The sequence below is a fragment of the Akanthomyces muscarius genome, chromosome 1 (assembly GCF_028009165.1).
Source record: "Akanthomyces muscarius strain Ve6 chromosome 1, whole genome shotgun sequence".
NCBI classification, from domain to species: Eukaryota; Fungi; Ascomycota; class Sordariomycetes; order Hypocreales; family Cordycipitaceae; genus Akanthomyces; species Akanthomyces muscarius.
The window spans coordinates 6,578,817-6,601,304 of NC_079241.1; the positions used below are offsets into that span (position 1 = coordinate 6,578,817).

Here is a 22,488-nt window from a genome sequence, read left to right on the forward strand (position 1 = left end):
AAGCGGACCTGCACCACAACGGTCGCGGGGCTTCTTCAGTCACCCATCCCATTCCAACAAGCCGGCCGAACCGAGGTACAAATTACTGGAATAATATAACAATTCTCTTGTTGATCTCTTCATTACGTCTAAACCGAAATCCCAAAATCTGCTCAACCGTCACCATGTTCACCGGCATCGTTGAAGATATTGGCTGTATGACCCCTCATGTACAAGCATTATTGGCGCATGACTAACTGCGATCGAGTGATTACACGTCTGGATAGAGATGCCGCCACTGGAAGCGCCGAGATGACAATTACCATCGCGCCTGGTTCGTCCCTTCTCAAAGACTGCCGCGATGGTGACTCTATTGCCGTGAACGGCGTCTGTTTGACCGTCACATCGTTCAAGGACAACCACTTTGAAGTCGGAGTTGCACCCGAGACCCTACGCATCACCAACCTGGGCGGGCTGTCCGAGAATAGCCGTGTGAATCTGGAGCCTGCTGTCCGCGCCGATACACGCATGGGCGGCCATTTTGTGCAAGGACACGTCGATACCATTGCCGAGATTCTGCTCGCCGAACAAGATGGCAACGCCATTACCTTTCGCTTCCAGCCTAAGAACCGCGATATGCTGCGCTACATTGTCTACAAGGGCTTCATTGCCATTGACGGTACCAGCTTGACCGTGACGCAGGTCAACGACAAGGAAGGCTGGTTCCAGATTATGCTCATCTCCTACTCGCAAGAAAAAGTTGTGCTTAGCGGGAAGACTGCGGGTGACAGTGTCAACATTGAGGTCGACATGATGGCCAAGTATGCTGAAAAGTCACTTGCTGGTATTCTGGGCTCTGGCGACGGCGAATCCATCCCGCTGCTGGAGAAAATTGTCGAGAAAATTATTGCCAACAAGCTGAAGCAATAGATCGAGGCAAGGATACTCAAATTGGCATTTTTAGCATTGACTGTACAATAGCATGAATCAAAGTACCAATCTTATTCACGTGTTAGGTAGTTACACTTCGTGCTCCATTTAACGGTAGTAACTACGATGCACGACCTCAACAACATCAACAAAAGAAAATGTAGAAGAATACATGGGGCAATATATATAAATAGAATAGCGCGGAGCCACTGTTCGCTATTATTATAACCCTATAATTTGCCAGCGATTTTCTTTCACCAGTGCTGCGTGACAGCTTGCCATGAGTATTTCACGTGCTTGCGCGTGCACCTGGCGCTACAGAAGGTTCCACACGCGTCCTTCCACAACTATCAACCGTGAATCGCGCTGGTCGCTATGCTCAACTCCATAGGGAAGGCGAAACCTTTGCTCATAATTTTGGTTACATGATGGATGTTAAGCTTGCTGCAGAGATCTTTGAAACACGCTCCAAGCCGACACGATGGACGAGGACTGTGCCAATCCCCAGCTTCTTGCCTGGGTCAAAGAATGGCTCGACCTAGCCAGGGAGCGCAACTCGAAAGGAATTACGACATATAAGCGCGCATATGATGCTCTGAAAGCATGCCCTCTCACATTTCAGCACCCTTCTGAGCTTCAGCAGCTCAAGGGCTTTGGCCCGAAGCTGTGCGATCGGCTGGAGGAGAACCTCAAGAAGCATTGCCAGGAAAATGGCCTGCCGATGCCAGAACATCCACGACTGAAAAAGCAGCGCGAAAAAGAAGCAGAAGGCGACGCACCGCAGGAAGGTGGGAAAACCAAGAAGAAGCGCCAACCAAAAGCATACGTGCCGACTCTTCGTTCCGGCCCTTATGCCCTAATTATAGCACTCGCCACTCTCCCAGAGGACGTCTCAACGGGCCTCACCAAGACGGAGCTCATCGAAATCGCACAGCCACATTGTGATGCATCGTTTAGTGCTCCAAGTGACCCGACAAAATTCTACACGGCATGGAGCTCGATGAAGACGTTGCTGCAAAAGGAAATGGTTTATGAGCGCGGCCGACCTCTTCGTCGCTATGCACTCACAGACGAAGGCTGGGAAGTCGCAAAACGCATCAAACGCGCGAATGGAATGCAGACTGAAGAGTCTGGAAGCAACAGCATCACAGGGAATATCCCAGCGCTACCGCCTCCTGCAGAGCGGACTCCGTCACTGTCGCCAGAACTGGCCATCATTTCCGAAGCGCAACGCCTTGTCCGCGACACTGTAGCAGATGGCCCGCAAGTAGCAGCCGACGACAGCTCCATCCCCAAGTTCACGCCTGTCCGGCTCGCACCCGGTTCCTTCACCGTACACTTGCTTCTCGACGTGCGCGAGGTCCGCGCCAAGACGGACCGCGACTACATGCAGGAAGAGCTCGCCAAGCAGGGCGTCAAGGCCCTCATGCGCAACCTCGAGGTCGGCGACGCCCAGTGGATCGCCAAGTGCCACGACCCATCGCTGCTCGCCCGCCACGGCGCCGAGGGCGACGAGATTGTCCTCGACTGGATCGTGGAACGCAAGCGCCTCGACGACCTGATTGGCAGCATCAAGGACGGCCGCTTCCACGAGCAAAAGTTTCGCCTCAAGCGCTCCGGCGCCACCCGCGTCGTCTACATCATCGAGGAGATTGCCATGGACGCCGCCTCGTACAGCCGCTACGAGGAGGCCGTGCAGTCGGCCATTGCGTCGACGCAGGTCGTCAACGGGTACTTTGTCAAGCGCACCGCGAAAATGGACGACACGATTAAATATCTGGCGCGCATGACGCAGATGCTCAAGTCCAAGTACGAGCGCAAGCCCTTGCACGTCATCCCGACAACGGTGCTCACGGCGCAAAACTACATGCCCCTCCTCACGCACCTACGGGAGACGGAGCCAGAGACCAGCTACTACATTACGTACGCGGCCTTTGCGTCGCTGGCGTCCAAGTCGGAGACGATGACGCTCAAAGACGTCTTTCTCAAGATGCTCATGACGACGCGCCGCGTGACGGGCGAGCGCGCGCTCGAGATCCAGCGCAAGTGGAAGACGCCCCACGAGCTTGTCGATGCGTACCGCCGCTGCGGCCCGGGCGAGGCGGGCAGGAAGCGAAAGGCCGACCTGGTCTTTGCGGAGCTGGGCCACCTCGTGGGCAAGAAGAAGTTTAGCAAGAACCTGAGCCAGTGCATTGCTGAAATTTGGGGCGACTACGCTTGATAAGATGAGCTCACGACGAAACGAACCCTGCTACGCAACCGTTGCAACAGCAGAATCACAAAGAGTGTGGGGAGCAGCACATGTACGCGGAATGGAAACTGCATGTAACAAGCATGTATACTCTAAATCTTCTACCACGCCACATACCGCACCTGTTGTGCTTAGTCCCATGCCAACAAGATGTCATAAATAAATAAAAATCATCATCCATGCGCCTCTAGTTTTTATACCCTTTGATGTTTCCCGTACTGCGAGCCAGGGCCACTCCGTCATGCGTGTTTGCTCGGAATGGGGTCGCAACAATATAAGAATCCCTCATCACTTTTTTTATTTTGTAAACCGGAAATGATGCGTAATTTTCATAAACCAAAATAAAGATCCGCCATCTTGAAGACGGCGCTCAGCTCATGCGGTAGTCGCACAGAGCTTGGGCGGAGCGGTTGCTGTCGCTGCTCTGGAAGTTGTAGGCGAGGTCAATGTCGAGGTCGCGGCGGTTCTTCTCGTTGGGCTTGACCTTGAGGTTGCACTGGATCTCCTCGCCCTCCTGGGCGGTGAGGACGTCCTTGAGGTAGAAGACGGTTTGCTTCCAGTGGGTGTACTTTGTGTGCGGGCCGGTGGAGAAGCGGATGGGCTTGTGGCAGGCGGTAAAGTCAATGTCGAACCACGAGACGAGGGCGTGGATAAAGTCGTCACGCTTGACGCTCAGGTTAAAGGCCGTCTCAAAGGCGAGATCGGCGACGGTGCAGGTGTACAGGTCCAGGGTGAGGACGGGGGTGGGGTCGGTGACGACGGTCTTGATATCGACAGTGTCAACGAGGGGTTCGGAGAGGGCCGTCTTCTTCATGGCAGTGTAATCGAAGCCGTAGACATTGTCCCAGACTACCTCTGTTAGACTCTTGGTTCACGTGCGGACGACGAAGGAATAGGTGTTAAGCTTACATCCAATCTTCTCCTCCTTGTAATCGCCATCCTCGATACCCGCAAAGAAAATGGTGGCCTTGTCGGGGAAGATGAGGCCGTCCTTCTCGAGGTAGGTGTCGCGGGCGTACAAGACAGTGTCCAGCATGGATTCGTAGAGGAGGAAGTAGCCCATCCACTCGGAGATGATAATGTCCACCTTGGGGAAGGGCAGCTTAATCTCCTCCATCTTACCCTGGATGAGAGTGATCTTGTCGGACAGGCCGTTGGCCTCGACAATCTCACGGGCCTTGAAGATGATGGTCGACATGTCGACACCAATCACATGCTTGGCGCCAGCCTTGGCGGCGAACCTGCAGCACGTTAGTATGCAATCGCGGGTCGGTGTAGAACAGCTCGGCGAGGGGCTCACATGGAGAGAATGGCGGTACCACAGCCGACATCAAGAACAACCTTGTCCTTAAAAAGGTGCTTGTTCTGCATAATGGAGTTCATGTAGGATCGGGTGCGCACTTCGTCCTTCTGCAGAGATTGTCAGATGTGCCATGGCTGGACAAAAAGGATTGATTGGGGCTACATACCAGCATCTCCTCGTGGATGCCTGTTTTGCGCGAGCGAGAGCGCGGGTTAGCAGGTGCAAATGTCACACAATATCAGCAATGGATCATACCATGGTGATCGTAGCTGCAAAGCGCGCATTAGCATACATTGTCAAGCTGCGCAAGCTAAAAAAAAATCAACATACCTCTTGAAGTAGTGCTGTTCGCTGTGCTCCATGGTCTTGAGGCTCTGCTCGGCGAGCTCAACCTCCATCTTATCGCCGCTCATTTTGGTGGGATTGTAGGGGGGGAATTTGCAGAAACTGAGAACGATATATCGATACAGCAAAAATAAAGCACAAAGTCCCGGGGAGAAACTTTCAACGGACACAACGATACAACGGCGGGGTGCTGATGCAGGATGGTATGTTTGCGGGCAGAAAATAATTTCGAGGTCACCGCCTGGGCGAAAGGTGCTGGGCAGCACAAGACCCCACCTCGGCCTGCCCCGCCTCAGGTGCCGATTCGGGTAGCTGTCCTTTTTCTATGTTTTGCGTTTTCTGCTGTCTTTTCTTTTTCATGTGTACGTTTTGATATATTCTGCTTTTTCTCTTTTTCTGCAGACAGTTTTCCTCATTTTTTTATCATTCCAATTCGTCTTGCTTGGCTGCTTTGCTTATTTGCTTATTTGCTTGTTGTCTCCATCAACGATATTTTTTCACATGGCGATTCAGGGACTTTTTTCTGGCCGGCCACGCCGCACGCTAATAAGTGGTTCCTCAGGTACAATAGGTACACACCAGTCTCACAATTGTGAGATGTGCTCTTTGCGTAATTCGGTAGATTTTACTAGTATTTTATCTAACATTGATTGGTCATATCATGGCCATTTGCGAGCTTCTGCTCTTCAAACCAGCCTAAGCAAACACCCAAACGCCAGTACATGCAATCAAATAAAACAGTCCGTCCATCTTTTCCTCCGATGTAGCTTTATACGTCTTGAACTTTATACCAGCAGAACACTATTGATGCAGCCCTCATTCTCGGGATTGTTGGTGACCTGGGCGTAGCGACCCCAGACAACCTTGCCACCAGCGGTGACGAGACCCAGTTCGCTGACATTCACCTCAATGACGGTCCCCTTGGTCAGAACACCCAGCTGCGTGTACATGGGGTTCTGGGGGTTCTTCTTGACGGAGATGATGGGAAGCTGAACGGTGACGCCCAACTCAGGATGCGTGACGTTGGCCTTCTTGTAGCGCAGACCCATGGGGCGGATGAAGCGCTCAAACTTGGGGTTGCGACGCGTGAAGTCGGGGCCGACAAAGGTGGGCTTGGTGACCATGCGCTTCCACGCACGCTGCTGGATCTTCTTGCCGGTCTTGACCACCTTGAACATTTCCTCCTCGCTGATGCCGCGGACCTTGGGCAGGGGCACGCTAAACTTGGCCGCCTTTTCGGCACGCTTGTTCTTGATGGCGCTGCTGAGAGCCTTTGCGTTTTGCGGGTTCGTTCGGTCCAGCAGGTAGGCGGGCATGGGCGTCGAGGGCTCCTTTTCGTCGGCCGTCTTGACGTTGCGCTCCTCGTGGGCCTTGATCTGCTTCTTCATCTGGATCTTCTCATGGTGGCGCTTCTTCTGGTACAGCTTGGCACGGAGACCGCGCAGGTTCTGCGCGTCCTGCGAGGCCTTGTGTCCCTCACGGGCCGTCTTCTTGCGCAGACGCTCCTCGTGATCGAGACGGCGGCCGTGCAGCTTGCGCCATCTCTCCATATACTCGTTCTGAGGCTATTCGGCTGTTAGAAGATATTCGACACTTGAACTTGGCATCACAACGTACCATGTTGTCGGTGTTGCGCAAACAATATACTGGGAAACTGTTTCTTGAGCGCCTACCGCTTGAACTTTTTTGAAAACTTCAGGATGGAGAGTTGACGGCAAAAAAAAGCTGGATGCACTGTGGCGGGTTGCCCCACTTGACTCAAAGTCGGTGGCTAGGGACCGCCCAAAACTTCGCTGTGCGGCCGGAGCCCGGAGCCACGCTAATCCGCCGAGCTGCTGCTCTACGCATCAAGCTCCCAGTGTCCCTATAACTTTTTAGCTTGTGAGTATCCAAAAACGACCGCGTCACAAGTCTCGGTGCAGCGCATCGCCAAGTTGGGGCAGCACTATATCACAATGAGCCGGGCACTCCTCCGCTCCGTCCTGGAGCTTCGGGCTCCCTCGCAGCGTCTATTCGGAAAGCGCGCCGCCTCAATTGTCTCGTCTGCGCGAGCCTTCAACACCACACCCCCGATTGTCGAGCCCATTTCGACAAAGCACGCCAAAAATGCGACCAATCCGAGCGAGGGCCAGCCTCGGCCCATCGCTCTGAAGAAGAGCCATCCTTCGCCGCCCCCCAAGGCGATTGACGACTCGGTTAAAAACCTGCTCCCTTTCCTCGCCGCCCAGCCTGGTCACTACATCACGGTCCACATCCACGGCTTCCCCTACCTCGTCCAGGAGGGTGATCAAATCCGTTTACCGTTCCGCATGCCGGGTGTGCTACCCGGCGACGTTCTGCGTCTGAACCGGGCCAGTGTTCTTGGCAGCCGCGACTACACGATGAAGGGCGCACCGCACATCAACGAAAGCGTTTTCGAGTGCCGCGCGACGGTACTAGGCACCGAATCCGAACCGTTGCGCATCAAGATCAAGAAGAAGAGGAGGACACGTCGTGCCCGCCGAGCCACGAGCAAGCATCGATATACCATCCTGAGAATATCTGACTTGACAATCAAGACTGTCGAGGACATCGAAAGTCAATGAGCGAGAAGCGAGGAGCGAGAAGCAAGGAGCGAGAAGCAAGAAGCGTGTTCGATAATCCGGTAGCCACCGGTTGTACCATATTTATCAGGGTTACAAGTCCAATGTATAACAACTTCAAAGTATGCAACGAAAAGACCGCTTGCCATTCTATCTGTGTGACTTGTAGAGACTAGAAACAGTGTATTTATCATTTGTGTAGAAATCATCGCCAACAGCAATGGTATAATATAAACGATCGCGGTTGAAAGTAAGAAAGCGCCCAACTCCAAGCTGAACTAAACCGCCGAGCTATACACACGCGGGAAAACAGAAAATAGTATAAACTCCCGCCGCGATGAAGCGGAACCCACTATCATGAAAAACACCATCCAAGAATAATTATAATGTCGAATCGTTCAATCTTAAGATTGTAGTTGCTGGTATCGTGTTACATTTTCCCAACCATTGCTTTGCGTATGCTGGCCCAGTATGCCTGCGGCCAGACATTTGACGCTTCCGCTTCCGTTGGCATGCGCTCGCGGCAGCGAGTGGCAACACTCTGAATGATGCGGCCAAGAAGCTCCTCATCGATGGGGAGGGCCTTGTCACTTATTTCGGCGGGGTAAAGGAAGGGGTCAGAGTAGTGAAGAAGTTCTTCGCAAGTAGGGCGCATGTGCTGATCGCGGATGAGGCATCGTCTCATGGTTCGGATCAGGGAAGGCGGCACGAGGAAGCCGCCTGTGGCACGGGTAGGGAACTCGATGGTGTGATCCCAGTTGATGATGGCTTGACAACGAGCCATCTGGTTGACAATGTGGCCAAAAGGCGGCACACCATAGACCATCTGGTAGAGAATGCATCCAAGTGACCAAATATCGCTAGGCTTGCCAAGCTTCATCAGCTTGGGGCGGCCAGGGACACGTGGTCCGCGGGCACTGTTGGAATCCATGAGTGACTCGGGCGACATGTAGTTGGGTGTGCCAATCTGTGTCTCGCGGTGGACGTTGACGGTCTCATCGGTCTGAATAGCATTGGCGATGCCAAAGTCGATAAGCTTCAAGCGGCCCTGCACGAGAACAAAGTTGGCAGGTTTTAGGTCCGAGTGAACAATGGCGTGGTTGTGAACAGACTGTACACATTCCAGCATCTCTTTCCAGTAGAAGCGAATGAAGACGGGGTCAAGCCTGGCGGACTCGGCAGACTGATGATTCTGCAAGACCTTGTCCAGAGCTCTCTCGCCCATTTCCATGACCAAACTCAGCATTTGCTTTTCCTGGTTCATCTCCGAATCAAACAAATTAACGACGCGATCGACGCCGGTAAGCTTTTTAAGCAAGTCAATCTCGCCTAGATAGCCATTGATGGTCGACTCGTCCGCGTTCTCAAGTGAGACCCGCTTCAGGGCCATCATAGTGCCATTCTCGGCCATGACCCGGTAGACCTTTCCACTTCCACCGCGGCCAAGACATTCGAGGCGGGTATATACTTTGTTATTAACCTTGAGAATGTTTCGGCGCTGCTTTGTCTGGGTGGTCACCGCGGCGCCAGCAGTAGAGGTAGCGGCCTCCAGGACAGACATCTTGGGTGGCGGTGCCGGTGCAGCTCGATGTGGTGTGGTGTTGCGAGCGATGGCTGTAAGGGGTTTGCGCTCAGGGGATGCGGCCTTGTCAATGGCGATATCGATTCGAGGAGGCGCCATAGGTGGCTTGTCAGCTCCAATGGAAGACTTGCCCCATTTCTGGTGGAAAGGGATCTCATTTTCCTTGTCGTTGGTAGCGGGCATCTGGAGACGGCCAACGGAGACAAGGTGGCCAATATCTCCTATGCGGGAGGGCTCGGGGTTACGGGCACCACGATGCTCTTGGGGTTGGGGAGACGCCTTGGCGGAATCTGCGCGAATCTCTACCTTGGAACCATTCCGGCGGTGGGTGGCGCGAACAGCGCTTCCACTGACAGGACTACCAGAGTTGAAGTCGGGATAGTACGGGGCTTGTCCAGCTTCCTCCTGAGCCTGACCCTCAGGTTCTTGTGAGCCCATTTCGCCGTATCCTCCCTCCTCTTCGCTTTGCCGACGACGACCGCGGCGAGCAGGGCCACTCAGAAAGCTGCCAGATAGCTTGCCGACACGCTTGACTCGCATCGAGCTCTGCAGGTTTGGATTGTCCTCTCTGCTTCTCGTTGATGGGTAGCGGGACACACTGGTGCTGCCAATGGCTGCATTGCGGGCAGCTGTGTCAGGGGCCTCGATATGCTCAGCTTCCATCTCCACGGCAGAACGGTCCATGGCTGACCGATCCAGGTTTGACCGACCCGACAAAGGCCCAGATGATCCGAGGCGGCTGCGGTTGCCTGACGAACCAGCGGCAATTCGGACAACTCGCCCCTGAGCAGGAGTATTGACACCGGCCTCAGCTTGTTGCTCCTCTTGTATTCCGTCGGCACTGTCCTGGCGAGAGCCTGGCCCGGGTCTAGCGGCTGTTTGCGGCTGGGAGCCAGATGTAGATCGACGCGTCGACGTAGAGCTGCCCATTTGGTTGAGGCTTTGCGGAGTGTTGCTCAGGCGTACCACTCTTTTCCTCGCCGGGCTTGGCTCGCGAGGGGGACTCGAAGTCCTGGAGGCATCGTGCACTTGAGAGCTGCTAGCTCTGGTACTTCGTCGAGTAGCAGCAGCAGGACCAGATGCTGCGGCGCTTGCTTGGCGGCGAGTTCGGGGCGGTGACGAGGGTGCCCGAGCATCCGGGGCTACCTCTTGTTCACCACCATCGTTGAGAAGTGCTTTGGTGAGAGCACTTAGCTTCATAGGCACAGGGATCTCGTCCTCGGAGCTATCATCCTCGTACTGGGTCGATTGGGGCTTGGACTGGGTCGCCAGAGCAGCTTGGGCCTCGCTCCGTGTTGCGGTAGTCCTCGATGGAGGTCGTCGGAGCTGCCGTTGGGAGGTTCTTCGGAGTGGCACGGCGGCCATTGGGGTTGGGGATGCAGTCGCCATGGAAAAGCAAAGATTGGTGTTGGTGTTGTAGCAATGGCGGAGCTCCAAGAACGCGTTCCGTCCGGTGTTGTTGGCGTTTTCCCCCGATCGTTGTTGCTAAGCAATTAGCAAATAATTAAATTCGGAGCCAATATTCACGCGCTGGGCTACTGCATAATCAAGGCTGCAGCACTGATTTTATTCCACGGGCCGGCGCGTCTGTATGTTATCGAGAATGCGAAGGATGGGAGGAGCGGCTGGTATTTTGGCGTTGTTGCTCGACAGCCAATAAGCGTCGCTCCGGTTGCCCCGAGCAACGCCGGTACCTGCCAGGTCGCAGATACCACGGCTTGAGGCTACGAGTTATCACAATAAATTAAGAAAAACTGCGAGCTCTGTGGCTACATATAAGATGGGTTTTATTTCTTATTGTACTGACACTTTTTTCCTTGCGCTATCTGGACGCGGCATTCGCGCTCGGCGTCGTACGTGCAGTACCCAAGTGTCTACTTCGCGGAACCCACCTGCTATCGCGAAGTACCCTGCACGTACATTCGGCTTGACATTTTTGTTTTTCACTCAGGGGCGGATGCTTCAGTCATGCCGATAGCCTAGTTGAGGTAGTGTATAGGTTTCATTACGTATATTACGAGTGTTTGTTATGTCCTTGTTGCCCTGTTGCTCTTATTGTTCTTATTTAATGGCAATTTGAGCCCGCCGGAACTGCACCCTTCCCAGTTGTGTGGTCCATCTTCTTCCAAAATACAGCGTCCACCTTGACAACGGCAAATCGCAGTAAAGGCCATGATCCTACTCTTGCTCGCAGCACGTTGCGCCATGTTGCAAATAATTCTTTATCGCTAGATAAAAGCTGTGGCGACTGTTTCTGAAAGCAGAGCATATAGCAAAACAAGCCTGGGTAGCAAAAGCAGTGTCGAGTATATGCCGGCCAGAACGCCGATATGTATTTGAGGTCTAGGTTTCGCACCACAGAAATCAGGGCTCTCATAAAATCGCGGGACTCCTGGAGTACGTCATGGGCGACAGCGTCGTTCAAAAAGTTCTGGCGCACGATAGGACGTAAGAGCGCTCTGAATAGCAACACATGTGCTGTAAAGTAGGCAATGTGAAGAGATGCGCGGCTGTCGGGGATTTCATCAGCTGTGTCGGGCACCTGGTCCAGGCGGAGGGACGGAGGCAGAGCCTCCAGCCAAAGATGAAGGGAGCGCTGTAACGGCCTTGCTCGATCAACAATGTCTTTCAGATTTTGAACGCGCGATACTGCTCGAAGAGTGCTACAAATATTAGCTGGACTATAGAAAGTTTGGTGCGACTCGGTGCGACTCACAAGAAATTGCGGCATATTTCGCTAACAATATTTGTGAGCGAGCAGAAATTAATAAAGTACTCTGCCGCATTGTAGTCGTTTTCAGCGCCGGAAAAGTCCCCAGGCGAGATAGGTGCAACATTGCAGTCGTCGTCGCGCAGCATTGTCGATCGACCATGTGTGACTGCGCGCCAGCTGTGCTCAACAACGACAGTCCACCAGAGTCGTCGGCGCAGCCATATCTCGTCTTCGGGGATTTTCCATCGATTTGGTTCAATGTGAAGGCCTAGAGACTGCGCGATGGCGAGCACAGAACACGCCAATGACCAAGCAAAAGGCGTCTCGACGGCGACTGGATCAAAGGTAGTGGTATTCAGCAATAGCAGGCTCATCTGGACCGTGGAAAGGCTCGGAAAGTGCAATTCCTTTTGCAAGCAAGAGTAAGAAATCTGCCATAGCTTGGTTGAATCTGGCTTTGAGTAGGCGCTGTCGAGACAGAGCTGCTCGTCCCAGGAAGTAAACGGCATTGCAAGAGCAAACATGCCGGCCAGGACACCAGGTGAAGTAGAATTGATAAATTTTTCTTCGTCCTGAAGTTTCGTCCTTGACACAATAGGGAGATTCTGGAATATGAAGCGATGGTAGCTGTGCGCGTTAGCATACTGTCATAATACTAACTATAACGAGAAATACGTAGAAAGAAATAGGGGGAAAAACGAAAATGAAAGAAATGAAAGAAAAAAAATCAAAGTGAAAATGGGAGAAGAAGGAAAATGATAAAAGGATAAAAGAAATTGGATCACAATCGTTGCAATCGTTGCAGCTGTAGCTGAGGAAGCTGATGCAGCGATTACAGCCACTGCAAATCATCAAGAACAGACAACTTACAGTCGAAGCAGTGCCACACCCATTTCAACACTGACAAGGTCATGCAGTAAATCTCGTTCATTCTTGAGCGCAAGACAGCCTGCCATCGTTTCTTGACTTTGTAATGCTGCTTGCGGTCTCGACTGTAGGAAATGAATCGGCGCGTGACCGGCAGACAGGCCTAGAAGCGATGGCCGACGATACGTGACCATGAAAAAGTCCAGCTCATCAGCTGCATTGTACGGATAGTGTTCGAGCAAAAAGGGGTCGGATTCGTTGGAATAGCCAATAAATGATGTCGAGCGATCCTGCCTGTTGAGTGACGCCTGAATTTCGGGACGTGAGATAGCCTCGTTTCCAATACTGGGATCAACAGCGTCTGCAGCCCCTAGCACGGAAGGATCGTCGTATGGAAGAGACCAAAAGCCGGGAATATCTTGCATGAAGGCTTCATTCTGGCCAAGATGCTCCAACTCTGAAGACCACTGGATTGACATGCCGTCTCCAATTGGCTGATTAAAATTAGGCGAAAGGCCTGCGGAAGCTTCAATCAAGGCATTGTCTGCCGATGGAGTAGTTTGTCTTTGATCCGCAGCACTATCCATTGCGTCGGCAGAGTGGCTACTCGGGCTAGAGCGCGTCGGCCTGCTTCTAGTCCCAGCAAGGAATGTACACTGTCTTCCTGTGCGATCGCACAACTGACATGGTCTTGTTGGATCTGGTATGTTGCACAGAGCCTTGCGCACCCGGCAGAGGTCGCAGGGCCGTTGCGCCTTGGAACGGTAGCGCCTACTGCCTGCGGCCGTATGGCCGATCCGTGTCAGGGACGGTGATGTTTCCGGGGGCGTCATTGATGATGATGTCAGCAAGATTCACTGGTTCCCAATATTGATGCTACTTTCATTTTCCGCCATTTCGGAACAAACGTGACTGGCTGAAAGTGGCTGTCCGGGGTCGGCGCCGGCGAGCCCCGCGTGTAGCAACCGGCTGAGAGGGCGCCGGGCCAGCTAACTAATCACGGCGGCGCCAACAAAAGACGGCGGTCGCTCGGCTGTTAATTTATAAAATAAAATAAAATAGAATAACGGAAAATGAAGAGAATAAGGAAAACAAGAAGAATACCGTGAAACAGATAACATTTAGATACTCCACTAGCTACATTACATATTCAAAGTCCAGGCTCTGGTCTCCTTCTTTACCGTTGCTATCTACGCCCTGGCTAATTAGCTTCTCCTTCTGTCCGGTCCTGTATCGCAGCAGCATGTAGATAAGAGCCACGCAGACTAGTGCCAGCGACTCAAAGCCAAGCGATACTGAATTTCCCACAATATAGCGAGGTGCATCTCCGATAGGATAAATTTGAGAGGCAGCCAAGCCCGCTGCGTTGCCAATCGAGACAACCATGGCAATGGCAACCGATCGCTTATAATCAGGGTGAATATTATTTGACACCCAACTGCTCTCTGTTAGCAAATGTAGCTCAATATGCTGAGGCGTCTACTTACGTTAGAAGCACAGTATTGAACGAATAAACGCCCGCGCCGACGATAAACATGCCAAAATAACCAACCGATTTATTGCTTGAACCGACACCAATTGCATAGCCTACCATGACCAGAATCGGCGAGTGAATCAAACATATGGCGCGACGACCAATGCGATCAGAGACAAAGGTAGTTGCACCAGTACCTATAGATGCCAAAACATAGACGGGTATGCTGAGGTAATTTGCCTGCAGCGAAGTGTATCTGAGCGATTAAAGGGTTGGTTAGCATTGAGTCGCGCCGTCTTGGAAAGTTTACCTTAACATACTGCATGCCCTTAAGGAGTGTGGGCAAAAAGGTGCTAAAGCCAAACATGGCTATAGACGAGCAAAACAGCGCAATTGACGCCAACCACACCAGTGGATCGGATACGGCCAATCCCACTTGTCTCCAAGAGAATTTATCCGCCGATTCGTATGGGTGGTCTCGGAGCTTCAAAAGATTCATGGTGTTTCTTTCAGCTGCATTCAAGAACCAGGCTGTCTCGGGCGCTCCTGGGAGGCTAACCCAGCAGATGACTCCAATGACGAACGAAACGGCGCCTTCAATGATGAAAAGCCATCTCCAAGCTGCGAGGCCATGTTGCTCGCCCATGGACTGAATACCGTATGCGATTAGCCCACCAAGGGCCCCGGAGAGCGCAATAGAGATATACAGGACTGCAATGCGCTTTCCTTGCGAGGCTGCGGGGTAGATTCCAGAGATGACAAAGGTCAATGCTGGAAACAGGCCGGCCTCGAAAGCGCCCAGAAGCACACGGCACGCAATGACTTCGCCGTAGCTGTGCACGAAGCCGGTGCCCAGTGTGATGGCGCTCCAGCAGACGATGGCGACCGCCAGCACCCGGCCAGGCCCGAAGCGCCGCACAGCCATGACCCAAGGTGTTTCGAAAATGATGTAGGGGATATAGAAGAACATGGATATGTTGTTGAAGTCTGTGCCCGACATGCCGGTGCTCTCTTCAAACCCAAAAACTCGTGCATTTCCTGCAAAGTCAGTAGGGAACATAATAGAGGTAGTGGAAAATGCAAAAGCGAAGAATCCAGTCGTAGGGAAGGAGATGAAATGTGAGCAGGGCCAAAAATGGTTCGCGTACCGATATTGGTTCTGTCCAAGTATGCAAAGAGCACAAGAATCGCCATTTGCGGCATCACAAACCAGTCAAACTTGGAGAGCACCCGCCTCTCTGACTCCTTGTCAATCTGGGCAGACACGCCCATTGCGGTCGAGGCATTGTCGCCCGAGTCAAAGTCCTTTTCAGAGTTTGTCATGGTTTCAAGGTAAAGCGTGCCTTGCCTTGGGGCCGCATTTCCCCACGGTTTGGTCAAACTATTTATGCACCGTCGTGCGATCGCCCGACCCCACGTTATGGATGCCGTCGGCAGATAATCTCCAAGGCGTGCTGCCAACTGCCAATCAACGTGTAAGTGTCCGCCGTCGGCCGTGGTCTTGGCCGTTGACCCACCCCCACACTTGGCCGTCGGCCGGTCACAAAGCCGCACTCGGAACTATTTAATCCTCTCTATCTTCGGTGGGAAAGTCGCCATTGATAAGCTTGGATACGTTCATTTTGCAAATCGGATTCAATCATGCCTTCAGCGCAAGTACCAGAGCTGCCGGCCCTCGGTGTCAATGCCGACCGGCTAGCGTCATCTCTTCACGAGAGCTGCCAGTATGGTGCAGACCATCGTTATGGAAAGTAAGTCGGGCGCCTGACTCACCTTTCTAAAAGATGACAAGTTTGACTTTTGACGAACGCAGACTTTCTACAGAGACTGGTATGGCGAGACTCAGTCTTGACGACTCGGACAAAGCAGTGCGGGACTGGTTCCTCAGCAAAGCCAAGTCGCTTGGCTGTCGCACATCGATTGACGAAATGGGTAATCTGTTCGCAGTCCGCCCGGGTAAGAATCCAGAGGCTCCCCCAATCATGATGGGTTCGCACCTGGATACCCAGCCAACCGGCGGTCGTTACGACGGCATCCTGGGCGTACTGGCAGGCCTCGAGGTCCTGGAAGTATTGGAGGAGAATAAAATGCAAACTGATGGAAGCATCGGTGTTGTGAACTGGACAAAGTAGGTTATGAGTATTTTTTGTATATGATTTATCCTAACAGTGAGCAGCGAAGAAGGTGCTCGCTTCCCGAAGATGGCCGTCTCGTCGGGCGTATGGGCTGGCGCTATCCCCATTGAAGACGCCTGGAACCTCGAAGAGGTGACACCCCACGAGGGCAAAGCAAAGAATATGCTGCAAGAGCTGGAAAGAATAGGATACCGGGGCGAGGCACCTGCATCCTACAAGTCAAATCCTTTCGCGGCCCATTTCGAGCTACACATCGAACAGGGCCCAATTTTGGAGGACGAGGGCCGCAAGATTGGTGTCGTCCAAGGTAAATATTATGAATCGCACTGCAGAATAAAAGCTAACTCTCTTTAGGCGTTCAAGCTTTTAAATGGTTCAATGTTACTGTTCGTGGAAGAGATAGCCATGCTGGAACCACACCACTCTATGCGCGCAAAGATTCCGTACTCGTGGCTGCCAAAATGATTGTCGCTGCCAATTCGGTAGCCAAAGCCCATGATGGCTTGGCCACGACAGGCATCTTGCATGCGGAGCCCGGAACAGTAAACACTATGGCGCATACTACAACATTTAGTCTCGATTTGCGGCACGTCGGGAATGATGTACTTGCGGAGATGGTCAAAGAGTGCAAAGACGCGTTCCAGTCCATCGCGCAAGAGACCGAAAAGGGCTGCGAAGTGGACTGGAAGCTTCTCGTCGACAGTCCCGCTGTGGTTTTCCACCAGGACTGCATTTCTGCCGTTCAGAGTAGCGCAGAGGCTGTATGCGCGCAACTCCCTGGAGCCTCGTCCAAAAATCTGTGGAAGCCGATGATTAGTGGTGCTGGTCACGACAGCTGCTACACCAATCTGCGCTGCCCAACGAGCATGATCTTTACGCCAACTCGAGAGGGTATTAGCCACAATCCAGCAGAGTATTGTTCGGCAGAGGATTGGTAAGTGGAACTTCCCATTTTTTTCCTTCTCTTATTTCGACGAGTCACTAATAGAAGTAGTGCACTCGGAGCTAGTGTCTTGCTCGGCGCAGTACTCCGATATGACAAGCTGCGCGCCGACAGAGGCGACTTTAAACATACATCCTAGCATTTCCGCTGATGGAACTTAGGTCTCATGTGGTGGGCGCACGTCCTGATCTATTGACTTGTGACGCGCAAGCTTATCTACTCTAGAGACTGAGGGCCCATGGGCAACGGGAAAGCTGTCGGCATTCACACACTACACATGACTATTCCTGTTAAGAAGCAGCTGTATTGACTTAGGTTTAGACATTCAATGTAAAAGAAAGACTACTATAATGGACAAGATATGAGAACAAGTCGTATAAGTATATTGGTCAGACTGGGTGCTATGTACATGAGACAGTGTTCGTCCTACCCAAACCTGGCTGACTTGCTTTCTGTAACTAATCGCTAGGTTAGAAATATATCGACCAAAGCAATATTTGAGAATACTGACATTTATTTAGCAGACGCAGTGGATGTTGCTGCCACCACCCTGGCAGCAGTTCTTGCCACCGCACTGGGAGCTGAGCTGCCAGCGGCCAGAGGCGTTGCAGACATAGATGGCACCGTCGGGACCGGGAGCGCCACCACGGTTACCGCAGCTAAACTCTCCGGACTTGCAGGCCTCAACACCGAAAACGGCGAGGGCGACGATAGCGAGGGTCTTGGCGAAGTACATGATGATTGATTTGAATCGAACTGAGTTGTTGATGATGATGGGGAGACCAATGTTGAGGGGAACCGGACACTTTATATACTTTTCTTGGTCTCATAAATTAGTTCAGTACCTTGGTTTATTGGCCCAAGCATGCAGGCAAGGCGGAGGCTTGCCGGACTTGCCTGTTGAGTTGCCTGCCGTGCCTGGGCTGAAGGAATGCACTTGGTCGAAGCTAATGCTGAAGGCCTCGGCACTTGGCGCGGCTTACTTGAAGCTAAAGGATGCAACTAACGCCTTATAATACGTGAAGCCTGCATGATGTGGCTCCGGTAAGGCTCAGTGGCAAGCTAGACATGTCCATATACGGTGCGGATAAGGAAGGTCACAACACCTCCTCCCAGGTTCTTTCCCTCGGTATTACCACAACTCCGATTGTAAAAAAAAAATAGACGATACTTTATTGCCGAGCATGCTCATTAGGGAAGCGCCGAATATCTGCATCAGTTTGAGGTGGCGTGGTCTAGTGCGATGGTGCATATGGGGGCGGCGACTTTACGAGCTCTGGACCTTTGGCAGTCAGCCCACTTCCGAATGCGGGATAGGTGCAGCTATTCCTGATATGTGCAGGGTCTTTGGATTTTTAGAGGGTGTCGAGATCGAGAGGATACTGCAGAGACTGCGCTGCTCAAATTTAGTACGTAATCTAGTCGACCGAAGCCACCATCTGTCAACGAACGAGTGGCGTTATATTGGGCGCGATGCTCCGAGTAAATGTGAGCCACCAAGTAATAATTGCACAATGTCGATGAAGTATAATTCTTTGTGCTCTGGCACGATATATGCCTGCAGAGATGACGTTCATCCTCTATGTATGTCTTCAGCCTCGAAAATTGTTGCCATTCGCTAGCAAGCAAGCTGTAAATCGCGGCGCGAGCGATTTGCCGCTGCAGGTTCGAAAGCCTCCGTTCGTTCATTTCATTTCGGGAACTAAAAAGATTCCTGGATTGCTGGGGCGTAAGCTGCATATGCAAGCTCAGTGGCGAGTGCCTCGTCTAGCCTAGCAGAACTAGAAAAGGCTACTGCCGAAAATGTAATTTTTTGATATATGAGGAGAAACAGTTCCGTGGCGGGGTAAAGAGATTCACTGAGAACTACCTTAAACGAATCTATTATGCGTGATATTGGTGCATGGGGCCCCGGCAATAGCTTAATTGGACTTGGTCTGATGCACTTCAGCCGAACCCACATGTCAGACCATGGATATGAGACTGGCTGGTTAACCCCTCAACCCCTGTATGGGATGGACAAAACGGACTGGCGATATGCTTATTTACACGACGATCGAGGGGAGCGAGCCCATGCGCTGTCGTTGATGTTGTCTATAGGAGTGTTCGGGGTGGCATTTTGCCTAACGCCTGTCTTGGTGGCAGGCTCATAGCATATCCTGATCGCAAAGATTGTCAATTGTTCACAGGCCACTTATTATCCGAAGTTATTGGCCCCGCGACCGCCCGGCTTGAGATCTGCACACTTCAGATTCCTTCATACAGCAGGCTCGCTGTGGAGCAACCTACAGGGCCCGGTGTTCCGCGGCAGCAACGCCCCCAATCAGTCCCCAATTCTTGTGACGGGTCGACTAACGTTCGGCCTTATTATTACAGGGTCTACTCGGAGTTTCTCAAAATAAAGTCATCAATTGAGTTAGTGTACGGGACCTCGCTTCTGTCACTCAGCTTGGAGAGCCTCACTGCCAACATTCGTGAGAACACTTTGGCCGGTGTGGAGGCCGTCTACAAGAGGTTCTTTCATATAGTTTGCTCAAGAATGAGCTTTCACTGCCATTATCCTCTATCTTGTAATTATTCTTTGGCAGAGTAAAGACTCGGTCATTAGCTGGAAAGAGGTACATCGCCGTAGATAATCATCAACCGAGTTATCTGTCCGGACAACGGTAATGGCCTCTACTATGCCGCTGTGATCGTGGAGGCGGGAAGGGCCTTTCCCATGAACGGGAGCCTGCTTATGGCCTATTTTGAACAACGCCGCACTGCAAAGTCGCCGACTGGTGATGCGGGTCTCACTAGTTTTAACTAGCACCAGCCTGGACGAATCCTACAGCCGGGATCTTCCTCCTAATAAGGTGGCAAGATGATGAAGTAAATCAGCGCCAAGATTCTTCAGCGGATAGTCGGTACTGCAGACACCCGTGGGCCCCCAAAGATGGACCCATCAAGAATGGCAACCGCCGCTGGCTGGTTAGTATTTACTATAAACACAAAGAATAAGGAAATCAAGGGAATCAAAAAAATAAAGAAAAATAAAGATCAAAATAAGAATCACAAAAGAAAGAAAGAAGATATGCAAATACACTAAAATAGTATACTCTTCCAAGGCTCTCTTTGTTTAGCGAAAAGTAAGCACTGAGAGCTCCATTTCATCCTTGGCCATCGTCGCGGGGCAAGAAATCAATATGCAATACGTCAGTGGTTTCCTTTTTGGGGGGGATTGACACTATTCATCGACCGTAGTTTCTACTGCGCTGCGTCGCTCACGAATACAAAAAGTAACGGCAACAGTAAAAACCTGCAGTAGAACCTCGAAGAAGAATGGCAGACCAATCCAGTCGCCTCCCATGCTCAGGCCCACGCGAAACACGCCAAAAATGATTGGGCCTGCAACGAGGGATCCAATCGTGCGCATAAAAACCACAGTCATATAGACGAGCCCCGTTCCGCTGGCCTCGAGGCTCTTTGCGCCGGCCAAGAAAGCAATGACGCTCGTGATCGCCAACACATAGCACATGTCTATCGTGTAAATTGACTGCGTAACGATAAACTGCATTGTAGTTCTTGACAGAACAACCAAAATGCTTCCGAAAAAGAGCGCCAGGATGCCGATCTTTGCAATCCTGAGATCTTTGCCAAAGGGAGACTTTCTTTTGAGCAACCAGTGGCTGGCGGCGGGCACAAAGACGGCCAAGACAAAGAGGGCCACCATAGAGATTAGTGAAATCATTGCTCCCGTCTAATCCAGTTAGATTTACGACTTCAAGTGAGAGCTGGCAAGAAATCGGGCAAAAGAAAACAAAGGGCTCTTACCTCGGCTCATGTCCAACCATAACGATTGGTGGCATATTGCTGCCGAATCAAGGACTGCCTCACGCCGATCGTGCTAAAGATCAAACTAACTAGCAGCAAGGCCAGATGCGTGTGGCCTTTAAAAAGTCTCAGGAACGTTGTGTGTAGAGTAGAACAAACTTGTAGAAACGCTGTCTACTTGAGTAGCTGGTAAAGAACGGTGAGAATGAATAGAAGAAGTATCAAGAAGAATAGCGGCATGAGACAGAAAATGCCCAAGCCCCTCTCAGTCGCGACGATGCCACACTCCAAGTCCTATTCGTCTTCAAGGGGAAGCTGCCTGGGCCCCGAACCCAGGAGCGGATCGCACGAAGCAGGGGTTATCTGCCTAGAATCGACAATTGGATCAGCTCTCAACAAACTAGCAGCGAATATGGGAATTAAAAAAAAAACTTACGCGCCGGCAATGTTGCCATACTCTATGGGCACCGCCGAGTACTGCCAGGCAAAGGCGCGGGGTGCGCGAAGCGACGCAAAGAAGTCGAATAATCTGACTCTTGCGCACATTTTTGTAAACATTATTAGTTCTAATGGTCTGTGATCCCTGCAGAACTTACTGGGTCATATTGAAAGAATGCTGAGAAGGATAAAACTAGGAAAGCTTTCTTTGTCTACTACATATACACGCATAGAGATAACTACCTCAAACGATGCATAAGATAGTTTTCGAAGGCTCTCACACGCCACGGTGAAATCTCGAAAATTAACTTTTGAGGCTGGGCGCCACCGATCAAAGTGAGTTTATTCAGATCTGCCTGGCTCCCTTCATATTCAAGCTGCCGAACATGTTGCATTTTAACTCCCTTTTTTCCCACCCTACATTTAAATACTGTTACCAGCAATCGGAAACCAAAGATACTGCGTTCAACTCCGTTTTTTCCGCCATCCTACATTCGAACACTGCACCCAACAATTGGAAACATGACGTTCCTCAACCTTTTTGGCCGGAAACGCGACGTTTTACCACCCCCCTACACTGCCAGCCAGAGAGACGGAGGACAAGCGAGCTTCGTATTTTTGGATAATATCAACGCTCGCGGGTACCGCGCTACTGGCTCCCAGTACAATTTTGACCGTACGAGTTCTCTGGCAGTCCCTTGGCACGCCGAATTGTTCATTAAGGCAAAAGACATTGTGACACTGTTGGAGCGGGGCCTTTTCTGGTCCGAAGAGAATATTGATCGCAGGAAGAACTTTTTTGTTCTAGACAATCCTGATGAGTTTGAAAACAAATGGGCCAAGAAATTAGGATACCGGCACTATCGCTGCTATACCATGGCGGACACTTCTGCCGATCCTGATTGGCGAGGAACGCTTTGCGTCTACACACATGATTCTGCAACTCTGCATGCTTTCCGTCCGAGCGACCTTTCCTTGAATAATATTCGATTCGCAACGGCCCAAAACTATGCAGGTCAACTGATCTACCTCTATGACAGCTCGGGGTTCGATCCCAATTTTGGCGCCGTATTCGACGACAGGCCCCTGCCTGGCTGGTGGCCATGGCCTAAAGAAAAGAGCAGCTCATCCTA

The 22,488-nt window shown here is 51.8% G+C and overlaps 11 protein-coding genes across 11 annotated transcripts; 4 read left to right on the top strand and 7 right to left on the bottom strand.

The window, feature by feature from the left end:
• Positions 1-164: 164 nt before the first annotated feature.
• On the top strand, positions 165-909 carry LMH87_007229 (uncharacterized protein; the record flags this gene model as incomplete). Its single annotated transcript, XM_056192285.1, has 2 exons — positions 165-195; positions 248-909. The coding sequence occupies 2 exons, from the start codon at positions 165-167 to the stop codon at positions 907-909; spliced, it is 693 nt and encodes a 230-aa protein (XP_056060520.1).
• A 481-nt stretch (positions 910-1,390) lies between these two features.
• Positions 1,391-3,130, top strand: LMH87_007230 (uncharacterized protein; the record flags this gene model as incomplete). Its single annotated transcript, XM_056192286.1, has 1 exon — positions 1,391-3,130. One exon carries the CDS (start codon positions 1,391-1,393, stop codon positions 3,128-3,130), a length of 1,740 nt encoding a protein of 579 aa, XP_056060521.1.
• Positions 3,131-3,530: 400 nt separating this feature from the next.
• On the bottom strand, positions 3,531-4,876 carry LMH87_007231 (uncharacterized protein; the record flags this gene model as incomplete). The annotated part of the gene is made up of 6 exons (XM_056192288.1): positions 3,531-4,009; positions 4,070-4,401; positions 4,461-4,570; positions 4,630-4,649; positions 4,719-4,732; positions 4,794-4,876. The coding sequence occupies 6 exons, from the start codon at positions 4,874-4,876 to the stop codon at positions 3,531-3,533; spliced, it is 1,038 nt and encodes a 345-aa protein (XP_056060522.1).
• Positions 4,877-5,593: 717 nt separating this feature from the next.
• Positions 5,594-6,428, bottom strand: LMH87_007232 (uncharacterized protein; the record flags this gene model as incomplete). The annotated part of the gene is made up of 2 exons (XM_056192289.1): positions 5,594-6,373; positions 6,426-6,428. The coding sequence occupies 2 exons, from the start codon at positions 6,426-6,428 to the stop codon at positions 5,594-5,596; spliced, it is 783 nt and encodes a 260-aa protein (XP_056060523.1).
• A 335-nt stretch (positions 6,429-6,763) lies between these two features.
• LMH87_007233 (uncharacterized protein) lies at positions 6,764-7,393 on the top strand (the record flags this gene model as incomplete). Its single annotated transcript, XM_056192290.1, has 1 exon — positions 6,764-7,393. One exon carries the CDS (start codon positions 6,764-6,766, stop codon positions 7,391-7,393), a length of 630 nt encoding a protein of 209 aa, XP_056060524.1.
• A 427-nt stretch (positions 7,394-7,820) lies between these two features.
• LMH87_007234 (uncharacterized protein) lies at positions 7,821-10,337 on the bottom strand (the record flags this gene model as incomplete). The annotated part of the gene is made up of 1 exon (XM_056192291.1): positions 7,821-10,337. One exon carries the CDS (start codon positions 10,335-10,337, stop codon positions 7,821-7,823), a length of 2,517 nt encoding a protein of 838 aa, XP_056060525.1.
• Positions 10,338-11,037: 700 nt separating this feature from the next.
• LMH87_007235 (uncharacterized protein) lies at positions 11,038-13,139 on the bottom strand (the record flags this gene model as incomplete). Its single annotated transcript, XM_056192292.1, has 3 exons — positions 11,038-11,635; positions 11,689-12,312; positions 12,556-13,139. 3 exons carry the CDS (start codon positions 13,137-13,139, stop codon positions 11,038-11,040), a joined length of 1,806 nt encoding a protein of 601 aa, XP_056060526.1.
• Positions 13,140-13,689: 550 nt separating this feature from the next.
• On the bottom strand, positions 13,690-15,349 carry LMH87_007236 (uncharacterized protein; the record flags this gene model as incomplete). The annotated part of the gene is made up of 4 exons (XM_056192293.1): positions 13,690-13,990; positions 14,040-14,282; positions 14,347-15,064; positions 15,175-15,349. The coding sequence occupies 4 exons, from the start codon at positions 15,347-15,349 to the stop codon at positions 13,690-13,692; spliced, it is 1,437 nt and encodes a 478-aa protein (XP_056060527.1).
• A 318-nt stretch (positions 15,350-15,667) lies between these two features.
• LMH87_007237 (uncharacterized protein) lies at positions 15,668-17,243 on the top strand (the record flags this gene model as incomplete). Its single annotated transcript, XM_056192294.1, has 5 exons — positions 15,668-15,777; positions 15,840-16,154; positions 16,203-16,468; positions 16,516-17,095; positions 17,156-17,243. 5 exons carry the CDS (start codon positions 15,668-15,670, stop codon positions 17,241-17,243), a joined length of 1,359 nt encoding a protein of 452 aa, XP_056060528.1.
• A 287-nt stretch (positions 17,244-17,530) lies between these two features.
• Positions 17,531-18,136, bottom strand: LMH87_007238 (uncharacterized protein; the record flags this gene model as incomplete). The annotated part of the gene is made up of 5 exons (XM_056192295.1): positions 17,531-17,562; positions 17,616-17,654; positions 17,759-17,918; positions 18,002-18,051; positions 18,112-18,136. 5 exons carry the CDS (start codon positions 18,134-18,136, stop codon positions 17,531-17,533), a joined length of 306 nt encoding a protein of 101 aa, XP_056060529.1.
• A 2,194-nt stretch (positions 18,137-20,330) lies between these two features.
• On the bottom strand, positions 20,331-20,834 carry LMH87_007239 (uncharacterized protein; the record flags this gene model as incomplete). The annotated part of the gene is made up of 1 exon (XM_056192296.1): positions 20,331-20,834. The coding sequence occupies one exon, from the start codon at positions 20,832-20,834 to the stop codon at positions 20,331-20,333; it is 504 nt and encodes a 167-aa protein (XP_056060530.1).
• Between the last annotated feature and the right edge of the window lie 1,654 nt (positions 20,835-22,488).